At 47.0% G+C, this 27,369-nt stretch overlaps 1 protein-coding gene across 2 annotated transcripts; it reads right to left on the reverse strand.

The window, feature by feature from the left end:
- Positions 1-1,925: 1,925 nt before the first annotated feature.
- Positions 1,926-24,478, reverse strand: DYNC1LI2 (dynein cytoplasmic 1 light intermediate chain 2). 2 transcript variants are annotated; one of them, XM_037515821.2, is made up of 13 exons: positions 24,350-24,478; positions 24,118-24,191; positions 21,931-22,047; positions 18,236-18,466; positions 13,496-13,665; positions 12,666-12,759; positions 11,570-11,705; positions 9,483-9,594; positions 8,898-8,957; positions 8,088-8,129; positions 7,604-7,721; positions 6,689-6,805; positions 1,926-4,886 (listed from the first exon to the last, which is right to left on the reverse strand). In XM_037515821.2, exons 1-13 carry the CDS (start codon positions 24,454-24,456, stop codon positions 4,786-4,788), a joined length of 1,479 nt encoding a protein of 492 aa, XP_037371718.1. In that variant the 5' UTR covers positions 24,457-24,478; the 3' UTR covers positions 1,926-4,785. The 2 variants fall into 2 exon arrangements, with proteins under 2 accessions (XP_037371718.1, XP_037371719.1); XM_037515822.2 differs by lacking the exon at positions 8,088-8,129 and having other exon boundaries at positions 24,350-24,472.
- Between the last annotated feature and the right edge of the window lie 2,891 nt (positions 24,479-27,369).

The following is a 27,369-nucleotide window of genomic DNA, read 5'->3' on the forward strand; positions in this document are numbered from 1 at the left end:
CAGCTGCCCTCTGTGCTGCTCAAAATCCAGAATAGGTAGGAGAGGGTTTCCAGAGTGACCCAGCAGTGAGGGCCCCTACGCAGACAACACGCGAGTGGGCCTCCTACACACATCAGGACATTTGCACAGGTAAGTCAGGGCCTACCAGGGGCCCTTGCCACACAGGTGATCCTCAAAACTTTGGATGCCTAAAGAGGAAAAGGCGCCGCTAAGATGGGGAGTGGCAGACACCTCCACGAGCCTCTCTCAGCAAGGCACTCTGACCCCTCCTGCCCCTGTAGCAAGGCACTCTGACCCCTCCTGCCCCTGTAGCAAGGCACTCTGACCCCTCCTGCCCCTGTAGCGTATATGCTCCCACTAGGAACCAACTCTGCTACTTTGGCTCCCCTAACAAGAATGACTCCTCCAGCCTCCCTGGTGGCGCTAAGACGCAGCAGCCTATGGAGCTGTCTGCAGCCACTGCAGGATGAGTTCGATCCCCAGCCAGGAAGGAGACCCCCATGGCGCAGCAGACCTCTCCTGATGCGCCCGCTGCTCCCCTCAGCAGTGTATTTCAGTCAATCCGCCTGTTCTGTTCCCCACTGTCTCTGGTGAATCCTCTCACCCCCCTGCACCTCTGGCCTGTACCCCAGTTCCTGTATGCATAAATAAATCTTTTAAAAAAAACAACAAAACTCCTCCACTCAGGATGGAAAGGGAGAAAGGCAGAACAAGCAACACATATCTTATTAGGCCCACAGATAAAAAGACTCACTTGAACAACTTTCCCCAACTGCTTTAAACACACGCAATGAATACCAGCAGAGCACCAGGACTGGGGCAAACCTGCCTGGGTTTAAATTCTGGCTCTGACCAAATTCTAGTCTATCTGTGCCTTAGTTTTCTCATCTGGAAACCAAGGCAGGATCATAGCATACCTGCCTCACAGCATTGTTGGGAAGATTAAATCAGGTTATGTAAAACGTCTAGAGAAGGTAATGTATTTGCTATTACAATGTTATTGCAGGTATCATCAAATAAGAAGTATTTGTTCACCAAACCTCCTAAACTCAACTTTAAGGTAAAATATTACTAATTTGTAGAATATTTGTACAAATATTACCAATAATTTGTACAATTGCTGACAGGTGTGCAGAATACGGTACTCTTATGGTGATTAAACAATTTTAAAAAATCACTTAGCCCAATTCTGACCATTAAAAATTCATCTAAGAGGCAGGAAATATGTCGGACGACTCACAAGCCCACTGCCCTTTGCCCACAGCTTGGAAATTCATTCCTCAAAATAGGCTTTCTGATTTTTTTTTGCCCACTGAATACATGAGCACTGGACAAAGACGGTGAACAAATGCCAGATGCCCCAGGACGAGATGAACCCAGAAGAGTGTGAGGCGATATCCCCATGTCCCGACCATACCAAAGATCTGTTGAAGCCCCAACTCCATACCTGTGAGGAAACGCAGCCTGTGCAGATGTAGTCAAGAGGCCACTGGACTCGTATGGGCCCTAGATACAATGACTAGGGCCCTTACAGAAACGGAAAGATGTGGAGACTCATGGACACACAAGGAAAAAATTGTGTGATGGCAGAGGCAGACCTGAGTGACGAGTGGTGAGCGAGCCCCAGAATGCCAAGGATTTCTAGTATGCACCAGAAGGAAGACAACGAAGAGCAAGGGAACACTCTGGTTCACAGCCCCCAGAAGTAACCAACTCTGCCGACACCTTGACTCCCAATTAATTTCTAGCCTCCAGAACAATGAGAGAATAAATCTGTTGTTTTAAGTCACACACACACACACACACACAAATGTTTTTTCTTTATCAGAACTTCTAGTCATTTCAAGTGAGAAAGGTATATACATTGTTAGCTGTACGGTCTGCTACCCCCTGATTAGCAGACAATTCAATGTATCTGTAGTGCGATGATATAAAGAAACTCACCAAAAATTATAAGCAGTCTGGATTCATGTTTATTGAAGCCAGTAATTAGAGACATCTTCTTTTCCAGCACTAGAAAGCAAGGTTCCACATGACTGCATACTATGTCCAGATCGAGCCACACCCCTGGACTAAGGCTGGTGGGGGAATAACCTGCAGTCCTCATTTTAAGTTAAAAACACCAATAAACTTAGTAGAGAGACAACAGTGAGTTTTCACCTACAGCATCAACATTGCTAAGGTCATGATGTACAGAGCAGTCACTTTCAATTTGTTAAGCTAATAAAACACAGTATCTTCAGTTTAAATACTGATTTTAAAATGCCAATCAAAAACAAAGTGCAAACAAAATTAAATAATTCTAGCAGCATACCCGTTGCATTTTTAGGAAAGACCAATTCAGGGCCTTCTTTGAGGCCCATCTTCAAGGTTGGGCTTCTTTGATTTTCCCATTTTAAAGACAAACAGCGGATGCAACCACCATAATGTATACAGAGTCACAAAATTGTCTTTAACAGTCTGCCATATAAGTGTATTCTGCAAATAAAATGAATTTTACTTTGAAAAGTAAAGGCTGTTCATTGGTTGGCCTTTGGTTCCAATGCTTGAAAACCCCCCAGAAACAAAAAAAGATCTCCCCTCCTCCCACCCCCAAAAGAGAACCCTGCAGCTCCCCCAAAGTTGGTAGACTTTGGCAACCACTGAGCAAATGACACTATACATCAGATTCTTCCGCTACTAAGAGCATCCAATTGTCATGAGAAAGTGAAAGCGATCTTCTAAGAACTCTTCCTTCATAAGACAAATGTTTTTAGCATTTCATCGATTTTAGAACATTTTATATTAACACAAAAAGTGCTTATCAGTTTAAACGATGAAAAAGAAACCAAAAGTAAAATTTCACAATAAAATTTAACATCGCACTGTATCCCTCTTACGCATGTGCCTTTCCAAGAGTTTTACCTTGTTTGTGCAGTCACTTATTTTGCCCCCTGCATTAGTAAAGAGGGAGCAATTGACCCCACCACTGGCATAGCCACAGCTGTCTGGCATCTCTTGGTCGCTACGCCATCATTCCACAGTCAGTTTACTGTCATTACCTGGACACTGGTTACTGGAAGCCACAATACATTTAACAAAAACAAAAACAAAAAACTTCAAAAGCAGGGGAAGTATATCTTCAATAATAAAACTGGCACAAGAAACATGTTTTTGTATGTGTCAGAAAGGTAAGTATATACTCAGCTTTCTCTTTAACAGTGTTTGACCTTTACAAAAAAAAGCAATTCCAGACTGTCTTACAGTCTGGTAACATAGGTATGAAGTCATGCCCAGCATTATGTTAGTGGTCAGTCAGATCTGGTATGTAAAAGTAACGACGCCAGGGAAATTATTCTTAGACACAGTACAACATACATTCGTATAAAAAAGTAAACTCCACATAAGTGAATGGTGGTTTTCCCTTGGTTTGACAACAAATGTTTCATACATTAAATTCATGGTAGTGTTTTTGCATTTAAATGTTCTGTGTCATGTATAAAACTAAAAGTGCCATTTCAAATCCACAGAAGTAACTTCTGGAACGGTGGTGTGACATGACAATGTGCATGAATTTGCCGCCTTTAATGGAGACACCTGGAACTCTTATTTCCTTAAGAAAAAAATGCTACATTTTATGAAAAACACAAAACAAGAGAAATGTGTCATTTCCATTTTCAATATAAAACATTCACACTGATTTGTCTATCTGATAGCACTGATCAGACTGGGGAGCTAGGACAAGACCCTTCGCATCAAGGGGACCCTGTGAAGGTTTCCACAGACCGTAAGGCAGGGACTGGTGCAAGCCAATTAATCGGAGTGCAATTAAATTAAACCACCCCCTCAACCTTTGCGTAGCACATTGCATTATGGTAAAATGAGAGGTTGGTCACCATTCGCTATTAGTAGGCTGGTTTGTGGTAGTAAAAAAAAGTTGTTTAATTTAAAAAAAAACAAAGCAGGAGCTATTTAGACACAATTCAAAGTAAACTAATTTTGTAACTGCTGACTTAAAACATCCCGCACAGTGACTGTCTGCCCACGAGGCACATGACGCGAGGCCTGCCCCTCACCTAAGGACATGGCCTGGGCCAAGGTCATGAGTCCTGGGCAGCTGCCATCTTCTCCACCCATGTCACCTCCACCTGACTCAGGCACTCCCCACGTAACAGATCTTTCGAAAGCTACAGATGCATTCAGAAGAAGTCTTATTTCTGTAATTCTTAGTGTTTAGTTTGAAATGCCTCTAAAAACGACTGACTTCCGCTGAACACACAGGAGTCAGCAACACTTCTCACCTCTTCTTTCCTCCACGTCCGCCAACGCTCAGCTTTCCCACCACCTCTTCTCTCATTCCTCCTTTTAGTCGTTCTCTTTCCTGAACTTTTTGCTACTTAATCTGCTTCCCGAGAACAAGTGAATTTGCTAACACACGACTGGTCAGGCTAACCGCCACGATCGCCTGGTCTCATTCGCTCCACCCTGAAAGAAACGGGCCCTCTTTCTGTCCATCTACCCGGCCCTGCAGAAAAAGCCCAGTGGCACTTGCTTCCCACAAGACAGCCACATGCCCGAGAGTCCAAGGGTGATTCTTAACAAAGGGGTCTGACACGTAACCTTCCTAAATGTGCATTTCACACTCGGACAAGCCAATGCAGTAGTTTGTTTTTTTTTTTTAAGTTCATCTCCCCTGCCCCAAAAAACTGATAGCATGTGCATGTGCCATATCAGAAAAATCCTGGTCTTAGCAGATCAATATACATAATTATTTGGTCATTTTACATATGCACTTTTTAAGGAGGATCAGGCTTCATTTTCTGTTGAAGAGTTTGTTACCATGGAGTCTGGTTTTCGAGTCATTCTATCCAATTCTTCCTGAACATTTGTCAACACAGTCTTTTGTCCTTAAAGAAAAAAAAAAGGAAAGAGCAGTAGTTATGAGGGAACAGGTAAGAACTTGGAACATTTAAAATACCGACTTCTGTAATCACTTGTGATGAGAATAATCTCAATAAAATTAAGGAGATAGGTGTCCCCTGGTGGTGCAGGCGGTTGAGCGCTGCGCTGTAAAGCTGTCCGCAGCCTCTGCAGCACCGGTTCGATCCCCGCCAGCCAGTAAGGGTGGCACACAGTGTGGCAGACCTCTCCGGTCGCGCCCACTGCTCCCCCTCAGCAGTGTATTTCATCAGTCTGCCTGTTCTGTTCCGCACTCTGTCTCTCGTGAATCCTCTCACCCTCCTGCGCATCTGGCCTGTACCCCGGTTCTTGTATAAAATGAATAAATATTTAAAAAATTAAAAAAATAAAGGAGACTCTTTCTTATTGTAATGATTAGGAGGAAACAGACCTTAAACCAGCTCTTCTAAACTCCAAACACGAGAGGTCTGTGTCCCTACAGCCATATGACTGCCCTCTGCCTGGGGATGCCCCTGTGCCAAACACAGGGCTGAGTGAAACTTCTCACTACCCAAACCCAACTCTATACCAGCATCACCATCTTTCAGTAGTGGCAGCAATTTCCCCACTAACAGACTGTTCCCATTTGAGATGATCTGGTAGGTTATCTTTTGAGTCTGGGAACGTTATTACCATTCATTTACAGTGAAAAAAAATTCTGAGTATTCCCAGACCCCCAAAATAACTTACCAAATCATACCAAATAGAAGCAGTCTACTTTCAGAGAGTTGGGGAGAGGTGGTGAGGTCTGTATTTTAATTTGGGGAATGCAGCAAACTTCTTTCTATGTCTCAGAATAGTGAGTGTTTATAGGTTTTGTTTCTAATTATTCTAGACTGGCTCACATGGATAGCGTGGAGACACTGTTTTGTGAGGAACGTAAGACCAAGGCCTCACACTGTTTTGTGAGGAACGTAAGACCAAGGCCACACATCTCAGTCTTGCACAATCGGAGCTCTTATTTTTTTTTTTTTATTGTCTGATATTAACTAGGGCCTAGAAATGATCCCTATTCTTGCAGAAAATACCAGTTGACAGCCTGGGTCACTAGACCAGACTCCGAGTCTCTAAAAACTCAAAGTCAAGGCTGCATTGAGGGTAGAAGGGTCTCCTAAGGGTCACCTTTAATTTGCAAACACCAACTAGGGAAAATGGTATATTAACAGACCTTATGACCAATGGAAAATTAAAAGCAAAGATGCTTCTAAAATGGCCTCAAGTTTCCAGGAAAACGTATAATTCCCAAAGAATGTGTACACACTTGCCCTCCTAGCCCACGGGGGAAGACATGTGGGCAGGCCGCCAGAGCAGTGTGTGTGTGACGAGGGAGCCTCATGGAGGAAGAAATGACGACCCTCCAGAGAGACAGTGAGGGTTCAGAGGCTCCAACCCATGATAAGACTAGGGGCAATGGAGTCTGGGCACAAAAACCCATGCAAAGCATCACAGAACATTATAGAATAAATAGTGTGATGGCACACCGCAGACCATAAGCACCAACTGGGAGCTTCTACAGCGGGGCCATGTTTTTGGTTCTGGCTCTATCTCAACTCAACCGACAGTCACATCCCACAAGGGGAACGTGCCTGAATCCACCGTAGTGCAGCGTAAAGTGAAGACTGGCTTCCTTGCTTGGCTGCTCAAAATGAAGAGGATCTGCAGGTCAAGTGAAAGGCGACACTACCGTCCGCTGCCCCACCTTCCACCGCTCAACCAGAGGGGTCACAGGTCTTCGAGGGCCCTTCAGTACCTGACTTTTTGGCTGTGCTCTGCACCCCACCAGCACCAGGACTTCCAGGAGACCCTGTTTTTTTACTCAACAGACTGTTGAAGAAGCTGGCCAACACCCCTTCACTTGCTGCGTTATCTAAGGAAACATTAAGAACAAAGCATCACATAAACATATGACTTAAAACAAAAAGACATCCTATTCAGCTGGGAACTATCCATTTGTGGCTATCACCTTGCTCGCATACTAAGCACATTTATTTGCCATGATTCTTATGCATTCCCACATGACTAAGCGGGCACCTGTTTATATGTGCCACCTGCTGGGAGACAGAGCAATACCCATGCGCCACATCATTTCCTTGTCCACGAGGCAGTATTTTCCAAAATTTTCTAAGTCCTTAACTCTCCAAAGCTGTTGTGAAAAGCTCTCATTCTTGATACAAGATACCCATCAAGCATGCAAGAATTAAATAACATTTTATCTTGAGGCTTTTATTGCAGGCAACACCTTGGAGTGATGCTAAGTCACTGGAGTAAGGGCTACTAAAAGCAGTAAGTCACTGCACTTGACAGGAGAAGTAAGGGGGAAATGGCATACTTCATAAATGGAAATAAATATGGAATGAGAAATAAAATTAAGGATGCAATGTACACACTTGAAAATGACTTGTTATGTATTCCTCCCTGCAGGCCTCTGCAGCCTGGATACACAAAGCAAGGTGGGAAGGTGGGAGATGCAGACTCCAAAGGAAGAGTAAGCCTCTGGCTCTGCCAGGCACGAGGCCCCTCCCCGAGTGCGGGAAGTGGGAAGCAGCTCCCTGGGGACGAGAAAAGACGGGCTCCTTGGGCCTCAACCCTCTAATGCAGCTACCCAGCCCCCACGGGTGAAGTCTAGAACTAGCTCAGTCATCCTCCAAAGAGACACAATACGTACTTTTGATGTTTGGGTCTGGCTTCTTCACGGACGTGCCAGGAGAGGCGCTAGGTACGCTGGCTGGTCCTCCCCGGCCCTGGGTTCTTGGAGAGCCAGAGGGTCCTCTTGCAGGGGATTCCTAAATCCAAAACCAACCCAAGTCACACATAGGCATAAGAAGAACAAAAAATACAAATCCCAAAAATGGAGACATGCGTCTGCAAGTCTAGGGAGAAGGCACAGGCCCGGGAGTCTGCTTCCAGCTCAGGCCCTTTCTAGACCTGTTCCTCCTGCAAGAAGGGACATCCAGACAACAAAGCCTGCTCTTACTCATTCCCAGAGCTGTGTTCCTGCATCAGGCAGTGGCCGAGTTCCTACTATGTTCCTGGCCCTGGCCCTTTAGGGACACCAAAATACAAAGTCCACACAAACATAAGCTCTCACAAATAACTGCATAGAGTTTGAAGACACTGGGCCTTGACCCTGTTTAGTTTTAGGTACTCACGGAGGCTCTCGTGGGCGTGGCTGGCTGCTTGGCAAGGGATGACTGCAAAGAGAGGGACACACTGGCCATTAACCAAGGCCTGCAGAATGCACTGAGCTCTGGAGAAACACTTCCTCCCAAGTATTCCACTAGAGGGCACCATTTACAATCAAGCCATAGATTTTACACTCTAAGTGTGAAATAGTTGTATGTGAAGTTTGGTATATGGTGAAAAAACAATCCTCCAAATAACCAGTTTTGAAGCCAAGGAAGCAAGAAGAGCACAGAAGGAGGAACAGTTGGCAAAAGCACCATCAACACCCCCTGCTGGCCTGCCTGCGCCATCAGGCACACCCATGACATGGGCAACAGCTGGAGTGAAACAGAAAGGTGAGACTGGATTTGCATTCTGAGCTGTCAGCTTGGGAAGTTACTTTCCTCACTCACAAGGTAAGTGTGGCAGCTCACCCGCCATCACTTAATCCCACACAGCCCTGTATGGGACTAAGTGAAATAATGGAAGGGAGGTCAGGGCACTTAGTAAACTGTCAACGCAGGAATAATTATGCTAGAAAACTGACCTTTCCAGAGAAAGGGGTACTGTACTTAAAAAAATACTAATCCCTGCAGGAGGATCTGCAAGTCAGGCGGGACTCTCGGAGGAAGGGAGTGTAATCCCTACCCTACCAATCCTAGAAATGGGAAGGAACGAGAGAGAAAGCTGGCCGCAAACCTTTTGATGCTGTGAGCTCTTTATGATACCCCCAATCTGCCCCAGGGAACTGACACTTCCGCAGGAGTCTGCTGCTCTGGCCTCATAGGTGTTCTTACCTGTTGTTTCATTAGGAACACCTGTTCATCCTCTGCCGCCAACTCCTTGTCGTGGACCAGCTGTGAAGTGAAGCCACACACTTGTTTGTGGTGACAGGTCAAGAAACCCAGAATGCTAACAAAATTGAGATTCAAAGAATCTTGGGCACATAGGTCTCAACATGAATCTGGGGCAGGTGGTAGCTGCTGAGACTGCTGAGCTGTGCTTTCTTCCAAGATCAACCTTGACATGTGGCCCAGCGTCAAGGCAAGTTCTAAACACCTCCCGCATCAGGGTCTCCAGGAGATCACAGGAGGAAGGGGATCTACTAACAGTAACCCAGAGGCAGCAGCACCATCAGGACTTACATGGGAAACTCCACCCCAACCTGCTATGGGCGCTCCATTACCACTCCTCACGCCCCAGCACGCAGAGCCATTCCTGTAGCACCAGAAGCCATTGAAAGACTTTTTATAAAGGCCTCTGAATTATTCACCCCTCCCCCCCCAAATAATTTAATGTGTAAATTATATTTACACAAAGTTTCCCCCCCACACACTTGTTACACACACACACACCCTACAATTCTAGAATGATCCAGGTACCTTTCTCACAGGAGGCTTCACAATAAAGTCTTCATACGTATCTTCTGGCTTCACGGTTGTGAAATTTTCATGTAAAATAGCTATTTTCTTTTCATTGTCCCAGCCTGCAGGTCTGAAGGCAAGGAGACAGAGACTGACTCGCTTGCGCTAAGATTGCTTTACAGCACACTCAGAGCACGCTCCGGGCTTGAGAGGGCTCCTGGGTGAGATCCCTGCCCACAGGCTGGGGTCTGTGGTTGCTGGGGCTGGCGGAGATGCTGCAACCTACTGCACGATGAACCCATCAGACTGACATCGCAGGCCCTGATTCATACTGCACTCACGGGGCTCAAGGAGTAAGAAGCCAGTATGAGGTCTTACTGGTTACACATGCTGACCCACAGGGAGTGTCCAAAGCTTTCCACAACTCAGCCCAGGAGAGTACAGATGCAAGAGGGCTCTATTCTGACAACAGAGAATGCAGAGAGCAGCACAGAGAGAGCTCAAGATGGGACCATTTCTTTTGGGTTTGGCATGGGGGAACCCCTCCTGCGGGCTCTTTCTCTGAAATGACTTCTTTCTGTTAATATTTTGCTTGATGATTGGCTCAGTAATTCTGCTGGTGTGGGAAGAGGAACACTGGAACCAAGCGGCATCAAGGTCCCAAACCCAAGGGACAGGAGTCCCTGAAGCTCCTACAGGGGTGCTCTCCAGCTCGACCTCACAGGGCACAATGGCACCTAGGTTCCATTAAGTTAACCTGCAGCCTGTGGCTCCCATGGAATCTTCTAAAGGACCAACGGTAAAACGGCCTATGTGACATACTTTTGAACTCCAGAAGCTCTAGTAGATGTCCATTGTTTCTCCTAAGCCTGTCATTCTCCATCCAACTCTTGCACTATCTAAATGGCTCTGCGTACTTCACCAGGTCCCAAATAGGCAACGAACAAAGGAGCAAAGGCAACAGGGATAGGGTAAGAAGGTAACACTGTGACCCCTGCAGGCTTCAGAAGCTGTGAGGTGCTTCTGTTTAGACCAGCACCATCCCAGCTGTCTCCTTGCTGCTATTGCTTCTCAGGATCACATGTGATCTGAGCGCTGGCTGAGCTCCAAAACACACCACTCTGAGTGTGTGCCCACTGCTCTCATCGAGGATCCTCTAAAATCACTCTAAGGTCCAGGTTTCACCCTTTTAGGCTTCTTAGAGACTGTCCCTTCTGCCCCTCCATTCCTTCCGCCTGGTATATACCATTCATCCTTCCCACACCACCACCCTGGCCTTCCCTGCCACACTGCCTCTACCACCCCATTAGTGCCCTCCCACTCAGCTGTACGTGTCCCCTACAGTGCCACGCGCAGTGATCAAATCTCAGTGATCGTGTCCTCAGCATGGAACTTGGGCACCTGGAAGTAGGCTTAGTATTTGGTGAATGAACAACTGCAATTCTCTTGTAAATCAGGAGGCTAAGCCTAAAGAGCAGTCTACTTCCTAAGCCTTCTAAGAGACCACATCACTTCTTTGTGCGTCCCCAACACTCACCTTTCTCTAGTGAGAAAGATGGGCAAGCAAGTACCCAAGTCTCTATCCAGGATAGTCAACTCCAGAGAAGCCCAAAATGTGAAATGCTAGACACACAACATTCAGTACAGCCGAAGCCCTGCAGAAAGGGGTGCCAGCGAGGGTGGCTGCAACCGCCACTGCAGTGGGCAGAGAAACCACACGCTTCAGCAGAAGACATTAAAGACCCCCAAAGCACAATTCCCTACATTTCAACTCCCTCCCCCAGCCAGTCCTCTACCAGCTTGACTGTAAGTGGCAAAGATGGCCAGCTGAAGTTCTGGCCACTTCCTCTCAATGAAGAAAGGCGGCACCCCTGACCCCCCACCCACTTCCCTCAACTGAAGATGACAAGTAATCTGGAAAGGAGCAACGAGGGAAAGCTGGGTGCATCCATCACTTATGAGGTCTAGCCTAAGTACTTTGCTACAAGGCAAGAGAAAGCTGGCCAGATGAGAGGCAGGTCCATATTTGGAAAGATAAAATGTAAAAAGCAATGTACTCTAAATATAAAGAAAAGAGTTTGAAAGCATCCACTATAAAAACTTACATAAAAACTGCATCCTTTTCCACAACTAAGGCAGGTGTGGTAAAGTGGAAACCGTATGTTTTATGAACAATGTACTTATACAACAAATCGAGGTTTTTCTCTTCCTTCACTGATGTGTAAATCAAGGCAGCTCCATCTAATCAGCATGCTTAAGGAAAACCAATTCACTGCAGGAGACAAAAACAAACACATACGAGCATAATCCTCGAAATATTACACACAGGTTGATCAGCTTTTGATCAATATATGAACAGAACGTGTTAAAGATCTAAATCTGAAAAGGTAATAGCAGATGAGTCAGGTCAAAAGCATAAGGCGTGTTGATACCAGTGGGCCGTGCAGTTCATTCTTAACTGCTGTCTTCTGGCCCATCAGGCTACTTCCCAAGAGGACACGTTAATGGCTCTGAAGCTTGCCAGGAAAACACACTCGGGATCGCCACAGTAGATTTCTACCCAGGCAGGTGCTCACATGACCCAGTGTATCATTAAACATACCCTGTAGAAGAGGTGGACAACTGCATGTACCCGTGGCACTCACTGGGTTAGACAAGCTAAAGAGCTGCAAGAAAGGGGGAGGAACCCATCCCATCACCCCCACTGCAGGGCGTGAGACTCTGGCATCAGTTGCTATTGGATTTTTGCAGAAACCACTCAAGACACCTCTGACACAGCATCTCTCTCATGACTAGCACAAAATACAAACATATGGGAAACACTTGTAGCATCTAAAACATACCTGTACTGGGTAATCTTTTCTGTAAAAATGCAAAGTTTAAGATTTCTAATATAGGATAAAATTATCATAAATAAAATGACCACCTATCAAATTTCTTTTTAATACAAAAGCCAAGCAAAGACACAGCATTAAAAAATTAAAATGATCCAAGACAGGCATGCCGATAAGTCTCAAAGGGCAATGAAGTAAAACATAAAACTAGAAAAAAGATGCAGACAATTTCTCCCTGGTAGAAGGTTCTCCTGGATTCAGGAAGTGCTTTACCTCACTGAAGATGCCCCACGTGGAAGGAAGCCTGGATTAGCACAAAGAGAGGGGAGCCCATGACCCAGGACCCCACACAGTACCCCAAGGATACACTGCAGGCAGAACCTCCGGAGGTGTGACTGGATGAAGTCGAAGTGCTCATCCCGGTAGTCGTGCTCCTTCTCCAGGATGCTCACCGCGTCGCACTGCAGGGGAGAGAAGAGAAACGAGTCATCTTTGCACCTCTGCCTGCTGAGGATGGAAACAGCATCTTTTTCAAAAATAAAGTATCACAGCTCCAAAGTCGAAAGCTATAGTCAAAGGCTAAACATAACTAAAGAGAGTGAGCGGCAGCGGGAGACTGCCATCCTTCCTCTGGTCTTGGCATCCTGATCTGTCATCTGATGATGGGCCTGATCACCTCAAACACTGCCCCATCAGGAAACAGGTCCACCGGCCGTGGCTGCTTCCGCAAACTCCGTACTCAGAACAGGCAGCAAAGGGGCACCTTGGAGTTGGACAACCCAGGAATAAAGTGCTTCTCAAGCCCAAAGTGTTTTTAAAGGTTTTTTTTTTTTTTTCCCTTTTGTAAGAGACATGAGTTTCAAGTCTTAAAAAAAAAGAAGAGAGATTTATTTATTTATGCATACAAGAATAGGGGTGTAGGCCAGATGGTGCAGCAGACCTTTCCTATCTCGCCAGCTGCTCCCCTCAGCAGTATATTTCAGTAGATCCATCTATTCTGCTCCCCATTGTCTCTGGTGAATCCTCTCACACCCTGCACCACTGGCCTATACCCCAGTTCTTGTATGCATGAATAAATAAATCTTTGAGAAAAAAAAATTAAATTTTAAAAAGTTCATCAAAGCTCCTGAAACTTTCTTTCAGATGGTGGTTTCCACTAGCCAAACCCAGCCATGCTGCCAAGGCCCCGGCACGCACCTTGGTACACACCACCAACACAGGGATCCCCAGGTTATGAGTCAGCACGTTGTCGCCGAGAGGCAGGGCAACATTTTCTTCATCAGCTCCTGAAGTCAGAGGCCCTCTTCTCTGTGGGGAACCTTGACAACTTTCTTCAGGTTCGATATAGTCTTGAAAATCTTTCATAACTACAGAAGAAGAGGGAAAATTACACATGCACGCAAATAAAAACATACATGCCAGCTTTAGAAAACTGGAAAAGGTAGCAATAAGCACAACCTTCCCAGCCATAGCCTACCATGACACAAGGGCTGCTGCAAAGCACCAAGCCTGACATCTGTCTGAGCAGTGTAACTTCAGAGCAGCAAAGACCTTTTCCTGTACAGCTTCAACCGCATCCAATTCTTAAAGTTTTTTAAAAACATCTAAGGTTGAAATACTGAAATAGTTTCTACCATGAAAAAAGCCACTCATATAGCTTCCATTTTCAAAATATCAGAATGGTAGGACTGTTATGTCACAGAAGTTACTAGAAAGCTGTAACTTCTAAAACTCCTCAAGAGTCCTCACTAGGGCCTCCCCTGGTGGCGCAGCGGTTGAGCGCTGGGCTGTGAAGCTGCCCGCAGCCTCTGCAGCGCCGGTTCAATACCCGACTGCCGGCGAGGGTCCCACATGGTGCGCAGACCTCTCCTGCAGCCCGCTGCTCCCCTCAGCAGTGTCTTCAGTCCATCTGCCTGTTCTGCTCCCTGCTCTGGCTCTGGTGAATTCTCTCACCCTCCCGTGCTTCTGACTGTACCCAGCGCTTGTATAAATAAATAAAGTCTTTTAAAAAATAAATAAATAAAAAATAAAAGAGTCCTCACTAGAAAACCACCTGAATTCTTACACCATGCTGAGGTGCGTCAGCACTAAGGCATGGCGCTGGACATGCCCTGCGTCATCCGTATTTCCTCATCATCCTCACTCTTGAGGGTTTAGTCTTCTCTTTACGGGCTCCTGAGTCACAGACTCAGTGCTCACAGGCCTGTTCCTGCCTAACACAAGAGGTCAGTGGTACAACATCCACTTCCTGGCACACAAAGTCACTACTTCTGTCAAGGATGCACGCCTACAGGAGGGCCTTCGAGGTGAGTGGTGGGTCCATGGCCTTGTTTAAGCCAAGTGCCCACAAAGCCCACAGACCTACACCTTTCCGCGGGCACCTGTCAAGCCAGAGAACAAGACATGATGATGAAAGCCAGAGGAGCACACATCTTCCTCTACGCTTCCACACCCAGCCGGAGTGAAGGGCCAAAAGGCCTGTTACTCTCATTCACACCGAGCTCACTGCACAGTGCAAGCAGCTGAGACAGGTACACACACTCTTCTTCACCTGTTTAACAGGTTTCAAATATTTTAAAACAAGGAATTTTAATTTACAAAGATTTTAGGTTATCATTACATGAGCTTCTAGAATTGTCTGGGAGCTCACTGGCTTTTTTATAATAATGGCCAAACAGTTAAGCCAATTGACTAAGCTCTAAAGTGTAGCTGTAACTTTCATTCTACAGACAAAACATTCATCTCTACAACTTCTCTTTAATTAAATGCATTCATATAATTTCACTGCCAATGTAAATATACTCGCGATCTTTACTGCGTTTTGGACAAAACGAGGGAAGACTTCCCGGTGAACTCAGCACGGTTGTTGTAAGAGCTGAAGAAATCAAAGGTTCTCACATTTTCTCTTTAAAAGCATTTTAACAAGTCTTCAAACAGTGACAAACAAAAAGGCTTGAGTGTCGAGGGAAGATCATCTGAGACGCTCAACCAGGGCTTCCAAGACCGTGAGCTCGGCAGAGTCTGGAACAGGTTACAGGTGAACTGCGTGACTGTGGGGAGTCTGCTCTGGGAGCCTCCATTACCCAGTGTGCTATAAACCCTGCCTGAATCTACCTGTTCCACAGTGTGAAGACGGCTGGGAAGTGCCGGGTTAGGTGAAGCACTCTTGAAGGGACTGGCTTAATTACAGCTGTCCAACAACAGCAGGAAAAGTCCCATGTTTTTCTTTAATAGCTCAGCATTTTTGGAAAACAGGTTGGAAAGCAAATGTTCCTAACAGGCTAGTGAAAGGGAAAGACAAAACAGTGAGGACCGCGCCCCTCAGAGTCAAGCGTGTCCCCTCGGGAGGCCAGGTCACAGCAGAGGCCCCGGGGCCCACGGGCTCCCCTTCTGCATCAGGGGGGAGTGGGTATGGGAAGGAAGCGGAGTACTCTGCCCACACTGCAGTTGCCTCTTCCTCCTCTTTTCCCTCCTGCCTCAGTAATCCTCCCCAGAAACCGCAGACAGCACCTTATCTTTTTCTTCAAATAGGCAATGGAGTTCACAGACAAAAAGCTAAAAAGACACGCCTAACCTAGATACAGCAGCACCTCAGGCGGCACGGGGATTGCTCTGCCCTTCCCTCAGACACTCCGCTGGGGGTCTAGCCCTGAAAGAGGGGCCCCCTTTGGAGCCCCCTTCCAAATTCAGCAGACTGGAGACTGGGCTGGATGGGAAGTAAGGCTGGCTGAGGGCCCCTCACTAACTCGATACTATACCTAGAGCCCAATTAATCTAGAAAGTGGGAGGCCACTGAGCAGCAGGACGGCCGACAGTTTGATTAAAATGTAACCTAAACTCAGCACTAACAAAAGCGCTCCAGCAAGCAGCGCACAACGTCGGGAGCAGCAGCAGAAACGAGAGCTGGTGAACCAGAGGTGTGAGGCCGGACTCGGCTCCAGCCACCCCCAGGGCTCTGCGGCCCGCTGTCTCCCCCACCGCCTCCTCCTCCAAACGGAACAGAGCCCGCTACGCAGAACATATGGCCACACAGACCACACTCCCCAGCCTCCTTAGAAAGACGGGCATCCACCCTCCCGTCCTCGTTGCCTCTCCTGCGTCCTGCTGCCGGACACGGATGTGAAGGCTGGCGCTGAGTCGTCGTGGGGAGAGAAACACACCCCGGGAGACGACAGAGCGGGAAGCGGAGAAGAGCCGGGGTCTTGGAGCTGCTGTCCTAGAGAAGCTCTCTAGGCCTGACCTGCCGACCTCTGAACCTCACTTACAGGAGAAAATACACCTCGGTCTCGCTTACGCCACTGTTATCCTGGGCTGAGTCACATACAATCTAATCCGAAGTGACACAGACATTAACGATAAAATAGATTCAGTGTGTCAGAGGAACACAAGTCCAGGCATCTTGCGCGCCGTGTGTATCCCTAAGGCCTAGAACAGTGCTTGCTGCATGAGAGGTGATTTCCCTGTCTGGGAAAGAACATCCTTGGCTCGAACATTCTTTTTATGTTTTATTTTTTTCCAGATAGTAAATTTACTTTTTTTTTTTTAAATTATTTTTTATTGAGGCAAAGCTGGTTTACAACACTATATATGATTTAGGGCTGGAGGGTCACACTGTTCCAGTCTTTTATGTTTTAACAAAATTTTATAAGGTTATGACTAAGAAAATAGATTCAGAAGCTAAAATCTCCAGTGCCTTAACCCACTAATCTAGGAATGACACTAAACGTACTGCAGAAAGAAAACTGCTCATCAGTCTGAGAACTATTCTGAGAAGCTGTCTGTAGGGTCTCTATTTCAGAGGAAAAAGAAGCATTATCTAGAAAGGTCAGTGGCTGATCACAGACGAGCTGAGCTGCATAACAATCACTGCAGCACACATGCAGGTGGCCCAGGAAAACATACACACAGGCACACACAGGCACACACACACACACACGAACTGGGTGCTAAACTATCTTGTTTAGCCACTGCAAAACAAGTATAAGATGAAGTCAGGGCAGGAAGATAGAAAAAAAACTCTAATTTGAAAAGTACATCAAGATTTCTGATTTTCTTTTGCCAAGAAGTGTGAGATCCAAGTGCCACGCTCCAGAAGTCCTCATCACCTCACTAAAGGGAATGATGTCAGCCCGTGGAAATGAGCCAGACCAGGCCAAGCCTGCTGCTGCTGCCGCCACCACAGCTCCCATCCCCACAGCTCCCGTCCCGGCCCCTCCCATTTCCCTGGCAAGTGGACAGAAGCTGACGTAACTGCACAGAAGCAAGGGAAAGGAAACAGAAGCTTCTAAACCACTTTAAGGAAAAAAACAAAAACAAACTTCCTTTAATTTGAAAGATCTTTGTTCTCAAAAGGACTTGGACGTATGCAATCTTAAAATAGTCTTTCATCTTAATAACCCCACAAGCCTGCAACAGGACCTCTATTTCTAACTAAAATTGTATCTGCTGGACTCCAAAATGAACTAAGGTAGGAGATGAAAGATTTGTCTTTTTCGGGGCTTCCTTTAAATCTGCCAGCGTGCCTCCATGGAATTCCAGGGCAGTGGAATTATGCCATAGAGACCACAGGAAGTGTCCACACCCACTGATGCTAGCTTTGCACAGAGACAGTAATGAATAGCAAAAAAGACCCACAGAACCGATCACGTGTTGTGGAATGAAGGAGAACCCTTATTTTAAAAAGAACCAATGAAGATAATAAGGAATGCTGATTCATTTATTTCCTTTAACTGTGAGACTGGAGATAAACAGTGCTTTGAATATTTTTTGTCTGCTAAATTTATGAGTGCAACCCTGAGATTAATGGTGAAAACAAAACACAAACAACACTCCATAAGGGAAGCTTCGCAGCCTCTTGACAGCATAAAAAGCAAATTGGTTGGAACCATCCAAATAGATGAGTGAACGCTCCAATGGAGAAAATACTATTTTACTTACATTTCCGTTCCAGCTCCCTCATCTCTTCTGGTGGAATTTTCATTTTATCAATATGCTCACGTAAAACACTAGCCCATTTCTGTAGAGATTCCATCACAGTCCAAGGTCTAGACATGTCCGCGACAAAAATGACCAGGGTCTCTGGCAACGATTCAGCAGAAACTGCAAACTTCAACAGGCCTTTGTGGTACAGGTCTCCATCCAGAATCCACACGTTGCAGCGTGTGTGATCTGAGAAAAGACGTAAAGCCGAGTTACTACCTCACAGTGACTTTAGCACAGCTGTAAGAAAAGTCACATCAGGAAGAAGTTGAAGGCAATGGTCATGGAATTCCATGTACAACACAGAAATCACCCAAAAAAGGGCTCAGATACTCAGCAGAAAGCAACCCTTGGTCAAGGTGCCTGGTAAACGATCCAGATTTTTAAACTACCATAACATATATGAAGTGTCCAAATCTAAAAAGAGTCCAGCAATGTCCAAGAAGTGAAAAGTGAAGGTCACTTTGACTTTCAGTAAGAACCAAAAGATACTAATAAAAGCTACAAATGTTCACCAGTCAGTGGTGCCAGTGTCAATCATGCATTTTCCTAAGATAGCAGCAATCTGGGAGGCGCAAGCTGCGCCCAAGAGTCTGTGGTGAAACAAGCTCTTCTTGTGTCAGCCACGTGAAGCGGCACATTCACACGCTACAAAGGGCACCAGAGAGACAGGGCCTTGGTACTGAGATGCCAGGATAAAATCATCGCTTATATTCCTCACAGATGAATCCATGTAATTTGCTTCAAAATAATCCAATGTGCAGTGAGAGTATATGGAAATAAAATTGACCAGAAACTGGGGTAACCTTTCAGAGTGGGTGACAGACGCAATGGGATTCATGATACCAGTCTTCTTTTATATTTTGTTTTCCCTAATAAAAAGTTAAAAACACATATACACAAATGTGCAAATATTGAAATTTAATAAAGTACATCGTTCCAAAACCACACCTGGAAGATCAAACTGTGGGAAACAATACTCCACATTGACAGTACATTCTCTGGCTATTAGAGACATCTTTTCTGACAACTTTTTTGTAATAGTGCCTTAAAGAATGCCTGCCACCAAAAATGCTTCATTAATTCTTACCCAGTAAATTCCAACATACACTTCAAAAATGTGTTCTTTCATTAGCTACCTTTAATGTTAATCAGTTCATTAACACACCGTAAAAATATATATTCACGATTTTATTTCAACAACATAAGACATCTACTTCTAGTTATACAAGCGCTAACACAAAACTTATTCAAAACTCTAATACATTTTAGATAGTGGTTTTGAGTTCTATGAATGCCTTCAAAACACTACCCTGTAACCAAAGCCCATGCCTTTAATGCCTGCCCCTCACCTGGCACAGTTCCTTTTTTGAGCCTCTTTTCCGACCCGTAACTCACTAAAGTGCCTGGAAATCATACCCACCACATGGCACATTAAAAAAATGTCTCCAATCCTGGAAACAGCCATTCTTTTGACATCTCACATCCCACCACCAACCAAGGACAAGCTAGAGATTATTTTCTCTACCTGGGTGACTGGCTGTAAAGTTTATTTTTATAACCCAGTCACAGTACACAACAAAAATGACCAGGGTTGAAAGATATATAATTAATCACAGGTAAGATCAACTCTTTCATCAAAGAGGAACTTGCAAGCAAGCGGCCTAAAAATATCCCATAAATGCAGAAGCCAAGAAGTTTTTAAGGCAACCCTAAAGAATATGAAATAGAAGTTAACATGTACTTTAATTGAAAGGCACAGAATATGCTTAATATGATGTTTTGGCATAAAATATGTTTATGCCATCTTGAAGCAGAAGTGACTACAGAGATTCAAAGTATCTACACCATGTTTGTACTTGAACAAAAAAACACTGGAGCTATCACTGTGCCTTAAGCACTCAGCTCCACCTGACACACACCATTTCTCATTCAGTCACATAACAGATACAGTTACCCAGTCCTACAAGAGGAAATTCAGGTGCAGGGCGGTTTAGTTAGTTAGAATTAGTGATGACAACAGGATTCTCAATCAGCTCTGCTTGGCTCTGAAGCCCAAGTTCTTTCCACAATAAACATGCTATGTAACAAAGACAGGAAGCAAAGAGTCAGACACAAGAGGTCCTTTAGACCCAGCCTAGTGAGTGGCCCCTGAGTCTCAGGCCTACATGCACCAAGTGGACCTAGATGGATGCCTCTATCCTTACATGAAGAGAAAGGCCTCAGCACCAGTCTACTGTTCTTTCACACCCTTCAGGGACTGATCAGCATGGCAATGAAAGCCAGGGGAAGAGAAAGAGGAGGAGGAATAAAGTCTTAGGGTTCTAAGATTACCATTAAAGTTAACAGTGACACAGTGCAGGTCGCCAAGCTTTAACAGGAGAGCCTTACCCATGGCCTCTATTAAACAAATCTTGGAGAGCACAGAATTAGAATGCTGGAAAGGGGCATTCCTGGTGGCGCAGGGGCTAAAGACACAGCACTATCAAGCTATAACCAGCCACTGCAGCACAAGTTCAATCCCCGTCCAGCCAGGGAGCTGACCCATATGGCGCAGCAGACCTCTCTTGCTTTACCCGCTGTTCCTCTCAGCAGTGTATTTCAGTAGATCCACCTGTTCTGCTCCCCACTCTGTCTCTGGTGATGCCTCTCACCCCCCACACCTCTGGCTTACATCCCAGTTCTTGTATGCATAAATAAATCTTAAAAAAAAAACAAAACAAGAATGCTGGAAAAGGCATAGGTCCACTTTCTTCATTTCACAATAAAGAAATGGGAGACAGAGGTGGTGGGATTTGTCCCCTTATATAATCACCCTCCCTCATAATCTTCACTATTTAAATGGGTAAAAGAAAATGAATGTAGAGTAATTTAACAAAGATATTTCATCTTTTGCAGAGATAACTTTTCTACCTAGGCACGAATAATTATTTTGTTATTCCAAACATCTAAGAGAAAGCCTAAAAATTTATAAAGGAGGCATTATTGGATAGTGGTAACCAAAACTATTGCTCCAATCCAACTCATGATGTCATTTATAAAAAAGATTTTAAAAATGACATCTAATCTTTAATAGAGTGTAATCTTTTGCTTTTAATCATCCTAACTACCCTGTAGGGAGAAACTAGCTAGATTGTAGAGATGAAGAATTAAAAGAAAACATTATTACCTCTGAGCCTCTATTCTCTCTGCTGAAAGAAACACAGGCAATTGGCCTTTTTCAACCGAAACTCTCCAGTGAGTAACTGTTAGGTTGTTCTACTCTGAACCTCACCAATTTCATATTCGCCACTAGAACCAGGCAGAGTAACAATGCCGCCCAGATTAGTGTGCCAAGTGCTTCACAGTAAAGTGCAAAGTTTCTAAAAACATCTATCTTACTACTTTACATACACCCGAAATGTCGCTTTTAGCATTTCCCCTTAAGTAGGGGCTACCCACCGCAACAGTTAACAGCCTGATTTCCCATTTTTGCTAAGATTCCCTATAAAGGAAATAGGTTAGTGCTGCAAAAGACATATACTTCATCTCTTCCGTGGTAACTAATTCTCTGAGAATGAAACAGAAAATTAAGAATGCCTGGACATGGTACAGAAGGCAACCAAGGCATCAGACCTGCATACACCCCTTACATGGATTAATGCTTCACTTACCATCTCTGTCCTCATCATGGACACTGAGGTAGAGATACTCTAGGCCTCTTCCTTTTTTGCCATGTTCAGCTCCTTGTAGTTTAGTCATGAGGGTTGTTTTACCTGAACCATCATCACCTACAAATATGACATGTAAGAAGACAAAAAGTACAGTTTATTCTGGGCAAAGCTGGGGAGTCTTGACATTCACTTGACAAGGAATAGCTAAGAATTTCAAGCAAAGTTCGCTGCTGTGGTCTTGCCTCAGGCTTTGCTAAAAGAATGGATGGGGGAGGCCAGTATGGGGTAAAAGTGGATGGGGGAAGGCAGGTATGGGAGGCGAGGGGAGAGGTGGCAAATTTCATCAAAAATGACATTCTACTGGGGCCTCCCCGGTGGCGCAGCGGTTGAGCGCTGGGTTGCGAAGCTGCCCGCAGCCTCTGCAGCGCCGGTTCGATTCCCGGCTGCTCCCCGGCCACCAGAGGAGGGTCCCACATGGTGCGCAGACCTCTCCTGCCGCCCGCTGCTCCCCTCAGCCGTGTACTTCGGTCCTTCTGCCTGCTCTGCTCCCTGCTCTGGCTCTGGTGAATTCTCTCACCCTCCCGCGCTTCTGACTGTACCCAGTGCATGTATAAACGAAACAAACGAACAAATAAATAAATAAATAAAAACATGCCTCTATAAAAAAAAAAAAGTTTAAAAAAATAAAAAAAATAAAATAAAAAAAAAAAATGACATTCTACTGTACTTAGCCTTACCTCACAAGGAAAAGAACAGGGCAGGTCTATGGTGCTACCTACAATTTATAAGAGATGCATGCAGAGAAGTGAAAGTAAAAAGTGGAACTATTTTCTCACAAAATAAACTTTTACCACAAGAAAAACAAGAAATCTCTAAATCTCTCAAAAACCCAAGAACTTTAAACTAAAAAGTTTAAAGTGAAGAATGGGAGCTCTATTCACTTTTGATCTTCATACGTCTCTTTCCTAAGCATCCTAAAGGCTAAGAAACTGAGGAAAATAATTATTAGAGACCAAAGCAAAACTCTTAAGCACAATCTTAGTAATTATCAAGCACCTCCTCATCCTCCTCCACCCAACTACCAACCTCCTCGCCCCCAGGAAAGACTCACTACCAAGAAACATCACTAGGCACCTCTGGGATTTAATAATATGGAATTATAGAACATGGAAATTGAAAGACATGCCACAGATCAAAGGCCTCCTCTCCATCCATCTCAATGCCACTACTTTATTCAGGCCTTCCACATGCCATCTGGACAGTGGTGAGTGCCTGGCAGCCTGATTTCAGTTCCTGCTCATTTTGAACCACCTGCCACTCTGCTGCCAGAGTTCTCTTTCTAAAACACGTATCTGGTGACCCTTAAAGATCTTCAGGAAAAGGCAACAGTTCTTCAGCCTTCCACAATCTGCCCCAATTGACCTCACCAGTCACCTTCCACAAGGAGCTTCTGGCCAACTCCTAAACCCCCGCACTGTCTGGTCATCACTGTGTTCCTGCAAACACTGACACTTATCCTTCAAAACACCTCATCCCCAAATTACCCTTTTTCAAAACAGCACCAAGAAGTGTGATGCTCCCACAATAATCTGCCCGTGCCCCACACGGCGAGTGTAATCACCAACGCATCTGTCCTCACTAGACAGAGAACCTTGTGCTGTCCCAGTGCCTAGGTCTGCCGACTGAATAAACCTACTCCAACTCCCTCATTTGTACGCGGAAACTGGGGCCACAGAACTTAGGGAAGCTGCTCCAGGGCACCCAGCAATGAAAGACGGGGAGATGTGGGAAGTGCCCCTGCGGACTCCCCAAAACCTCTGACGGGGCACCGCTCCTGAAGACGGAGCAAAGGGTCCCTTGGAACATCTCCCGCACACCCTCATTCTCCGGCCCCTCCGCACCCCCACAATCTGCTGCTCGCCGAGGCGCCGAGCGTCGGGCGCTGAAAGGGGCAGGCGGGTGTTGCGGCCAAATGACATGGGGCTGCACCGGCCACCCCTCCCGGGCGGCGGCATCCAACCCAGGCGAGGTGGAGCTGGCCGCGCCCCGGCTGTCCGGCCAGCGTCCCCCAGCGTCTCCCCGGCGCGGCGAGCGGGATCCCCACGGGGCGGGGGACAGAGAAGTTGGGCGCGAGGGGCGCCCGCTTCGCCCACCCCGGGCCCCGCCCCGCCCCGCCCCGGCGCTCACCGAAGACCAGGATGTTCTTGCCCGACGGCAGCTTGGACCTGGCGCGCGTGGACACCTCGCTCAGGATCGAGGACCTGTGGGGCGACGGCAAAGCGGTCAGCGCCGCGGCCGCCCCGGAGCCGACCCGCCCGCGCCGCCCGGCGGTCTGTCCGACGGTCGGTCAGCTGCCCGTCCGCCGCGCCCTCCCCTCCCCGGCCCGGCCCGGCCCGGCCCGGCCGCCGCGCGAGCTCACCACAGGCTCTGGCCCTCCTCCTCCTCGCTGGCGAGGTCGCCGGCCGCCGCCACCGCGGGCCCGTTGGGCCCCAGCAGCAGCTTCTTCTCCACCCCCACCGGCGCCATCTTGCCAACCGCAGCCACAAAGAGGCCCGCCCCCGGCCCGAGGACCCGCGAGGACCCCGCGGGCCGCCCGCCGCCCGCCGCCCCGCGCCGCGCCGCCTCCCTCCCGCGGCGCCCGCGCCCCGCCGCGCCGCCCGCGGGCCCCACAGGGTCGTCGGCGCCGCGGCGGGCGGGCGGGCGGGCGAAGGCGGCGGCGGGCGGCGGGCGGCGGGCGGGCGGGCAGGCGGTCGCCGGGGCAGCCCCGCGCAGGGAGGGGCGCGGGCGCGGCGCCGCCGGGGCGGCGGGCGCGCGGGCGCCCCCTGCTGGCCGAAAAGCGCGCGGGCGCCCAGTCCGGCGGCCCCGCCCGCAGCCGCGCCCGCGGCGCCGTGGGGGCCGGAGGCGGAAGACGCGCCCGCGAAATCCAAGCTTCGGCCGGAGACCAAGCCGCGGCGCCGGCGTGGAGCGCCCGCCGAGTCAAGCCGCGCAGCAGCTGCTGCTTACTCAGCCCTTCTGCAGGCGAGGACTGTAAAGCGCAGCCTTTAAGAAACCTGCCCTGAATCACAAAACTAGAGGGGAACACTTCGTTCTTCCAGTCTTCGCGACTGATGCTAAACTAAAAACCGCGCGTTGAAATACAGGCCTTAGACTAGACCCCAGAGCCCCATAAATATCCCCCTTTCTCCTCCTCTTTCACCCGATTAAGACCGGAGGAAGTGATCTTTACTGCAGTGAACACACTTGGCTTTCTTAAGAGGTTTTTAAAGGTATTTTCGGAGAGACATCACTTGACATTAGAAATCGGTGTCCTTTCTTCAGTGGGAAAAAATGGAAAGAAAATGGAAGAGATGTGAAAGGGGAATGATAAGAAACTACACCCCCCACCCCCATCCACACACACACACACCCCCGCCCCTCCCATGAAGCTTAACCTTAACTCTAGGTGTAGCCTCAGCCCGAGAACTCTTGCTGTCCTCCTTGGAAGCAGACTTGCTTTAACAATGTATTTCCAAATATCAGAAGGACGGGAGATATGGCAGAAAGGCAACCACCTACATGGGTTTCAGATGAATAGGATTCCCATGCTTGGCGTTGCCAAAATTTTGGCAGCATAATGTGTTAGGGGAAAGGATGTCCTGAGCTAATCCCATGCAGGCTTTGTGGACGCCACCCCCGCTCCAGACCAAAGGCATCAGGACATTGGGAAAGACAAATCCCATCACCACCCAAGGGAAGGTGGCGGGGACCTGAGGGTGGAGTTAAGCAGCCAGGTTTGGTATAAAAACCAAACATGTGGGGGCCTCCCTGGTGGCGCAGCGGTTGAGCGCTGGGTTGTGAAGCTGCCCTCGGCCTCTTCAGCGCCTGTTCCATCCCCTGCTGCTCCCCGGCCACCAGAGGGTCCCACATGGCGTGCAGACCTCTCCTGCAGCCCGCTGCTCCCCTCAGCAGTGTATTTCATCGGTCTGCCTGTTCTGCTCCCCGCTCTGGCTCTGGTGAATTCTCTCGCCCTCCTGTGCTTCTGACTGTACCCAGTGCTTGCATAAATAAATAAATAAATAAATAAATAAATAAATAAATATTTGGGGGGGACCAAACACGTGGGCCTTGGGGGGCTCGCCCTGTCGCTCGCCTCCTGGCTTCACGGCTCCTGGCTCGCGGCCAGCTCTCAGAACACCATTTGGGATTCCTGATCAACAGATCGGGTAGGACACATTTAAAACTTTGTCTTCCACTTTTCTCCCTGAACTGTACATTTCCTCATTTCCCCTTCCCTTGTAAATAAACCTTTTATTAACCTTTCGCGTGCGCCTGCAGTGGAGTATTGATAAGTCCTTTTAAGCGCGCGGGTGAGGACCCACAGCCAGGCAACCTGTTTTGTATCAGGGCTGCCCTATAACAAATGCAGCCAACAAATGGTCTCTTATCTGCCAACCTTAATACAAGACAAAGGATGTGAAAATCCACTAAATCACATACCTGGAAGTCTGGGAAAAGCAAAGTGTTACTAATCTTAAAAGGGACAATCACTGTCTGAATTTTATAGGACATAAGATGGAGCTGAAAACTATAGGTCAGTGAACTTCAGTCAGCTCAGGGTGTAACTGCCTCACGTGATCACTTGGAAAAGGAAGAATACACATTGCTATTCTCTTTTAGAATACCAGGTAGGAGGATGCTGAAAACACTGCAAATGCAGATTTCAACAGGGCATTTGAGAAGTCACATCATAGATAAGATTAAGTGAAATGTACACAGGATGATTAACATTGAGGCTTTATAAAAGACCAGGCCCACAGGAGGCTGCTAGGTGCCTGCCCCAACTTCCTACCCTGGCACAGACAATTCAGGGTGCGTTAGTGACTTAGATAAGAATGAAGCAGCACACTCACACTTGTTTATGACCTAAAGTAGGAAATGCCTCATATACTGGATGACAAATGAGTATAGATTAAATCTAACAAGATGAAACTTAACAGGGACTCCCTAAATTTTTGTAGTTGGGTTAAAAACAAATGCCTACAAACAAGAAAGGAATACAAAGTGTATCATTTAAAAGTCTTATCTAGGCCTCCCTGGTGGGGCAAGGGGTTAAGCACAGCACTATGAATCTATCCACAGCCTCTGCAGCACCAGTTCCATCTCCAGCCGGCCAGGGAGCTACCCACATGGTGCAGCAGACCTCTCCTGACTCACCCATTGCTCCCCTCAACAGTGTTTCAGTCAGTCCACCTGTTCTGTTCCCAGCTGTCTCTGGTGAATCCTCTGACCAACCCCCCAACTCTGGCCTGTACCCCAGTTCTTATATGTATAATCTTAAAAAAAAAAAGTCTTATCTATTTAATTATAATATAGTTGGTTATGTAGAATGCCACGAGGACCTTGGTAGGTCTATTAAACCTCATTGGGAAGAAGCTGAGACTACTCTGCTTGTCACACTTC

Source organism: Talpa occidentalis, unplaced genomic scaffold (genome assembly GCF_014898055.3).
Source record: "Talpa occidentalis isolate TD23 unplaced genomic scaffold, MPIMG_talOcc4v2.1 talOcc4.17, whole genome shotgun sequence".
NCBI lineage: Eukaryota > Metazoa > Chordata > Mammalia > Eulipotyphla > Talpidae > Talpa > Talpa occidentalis.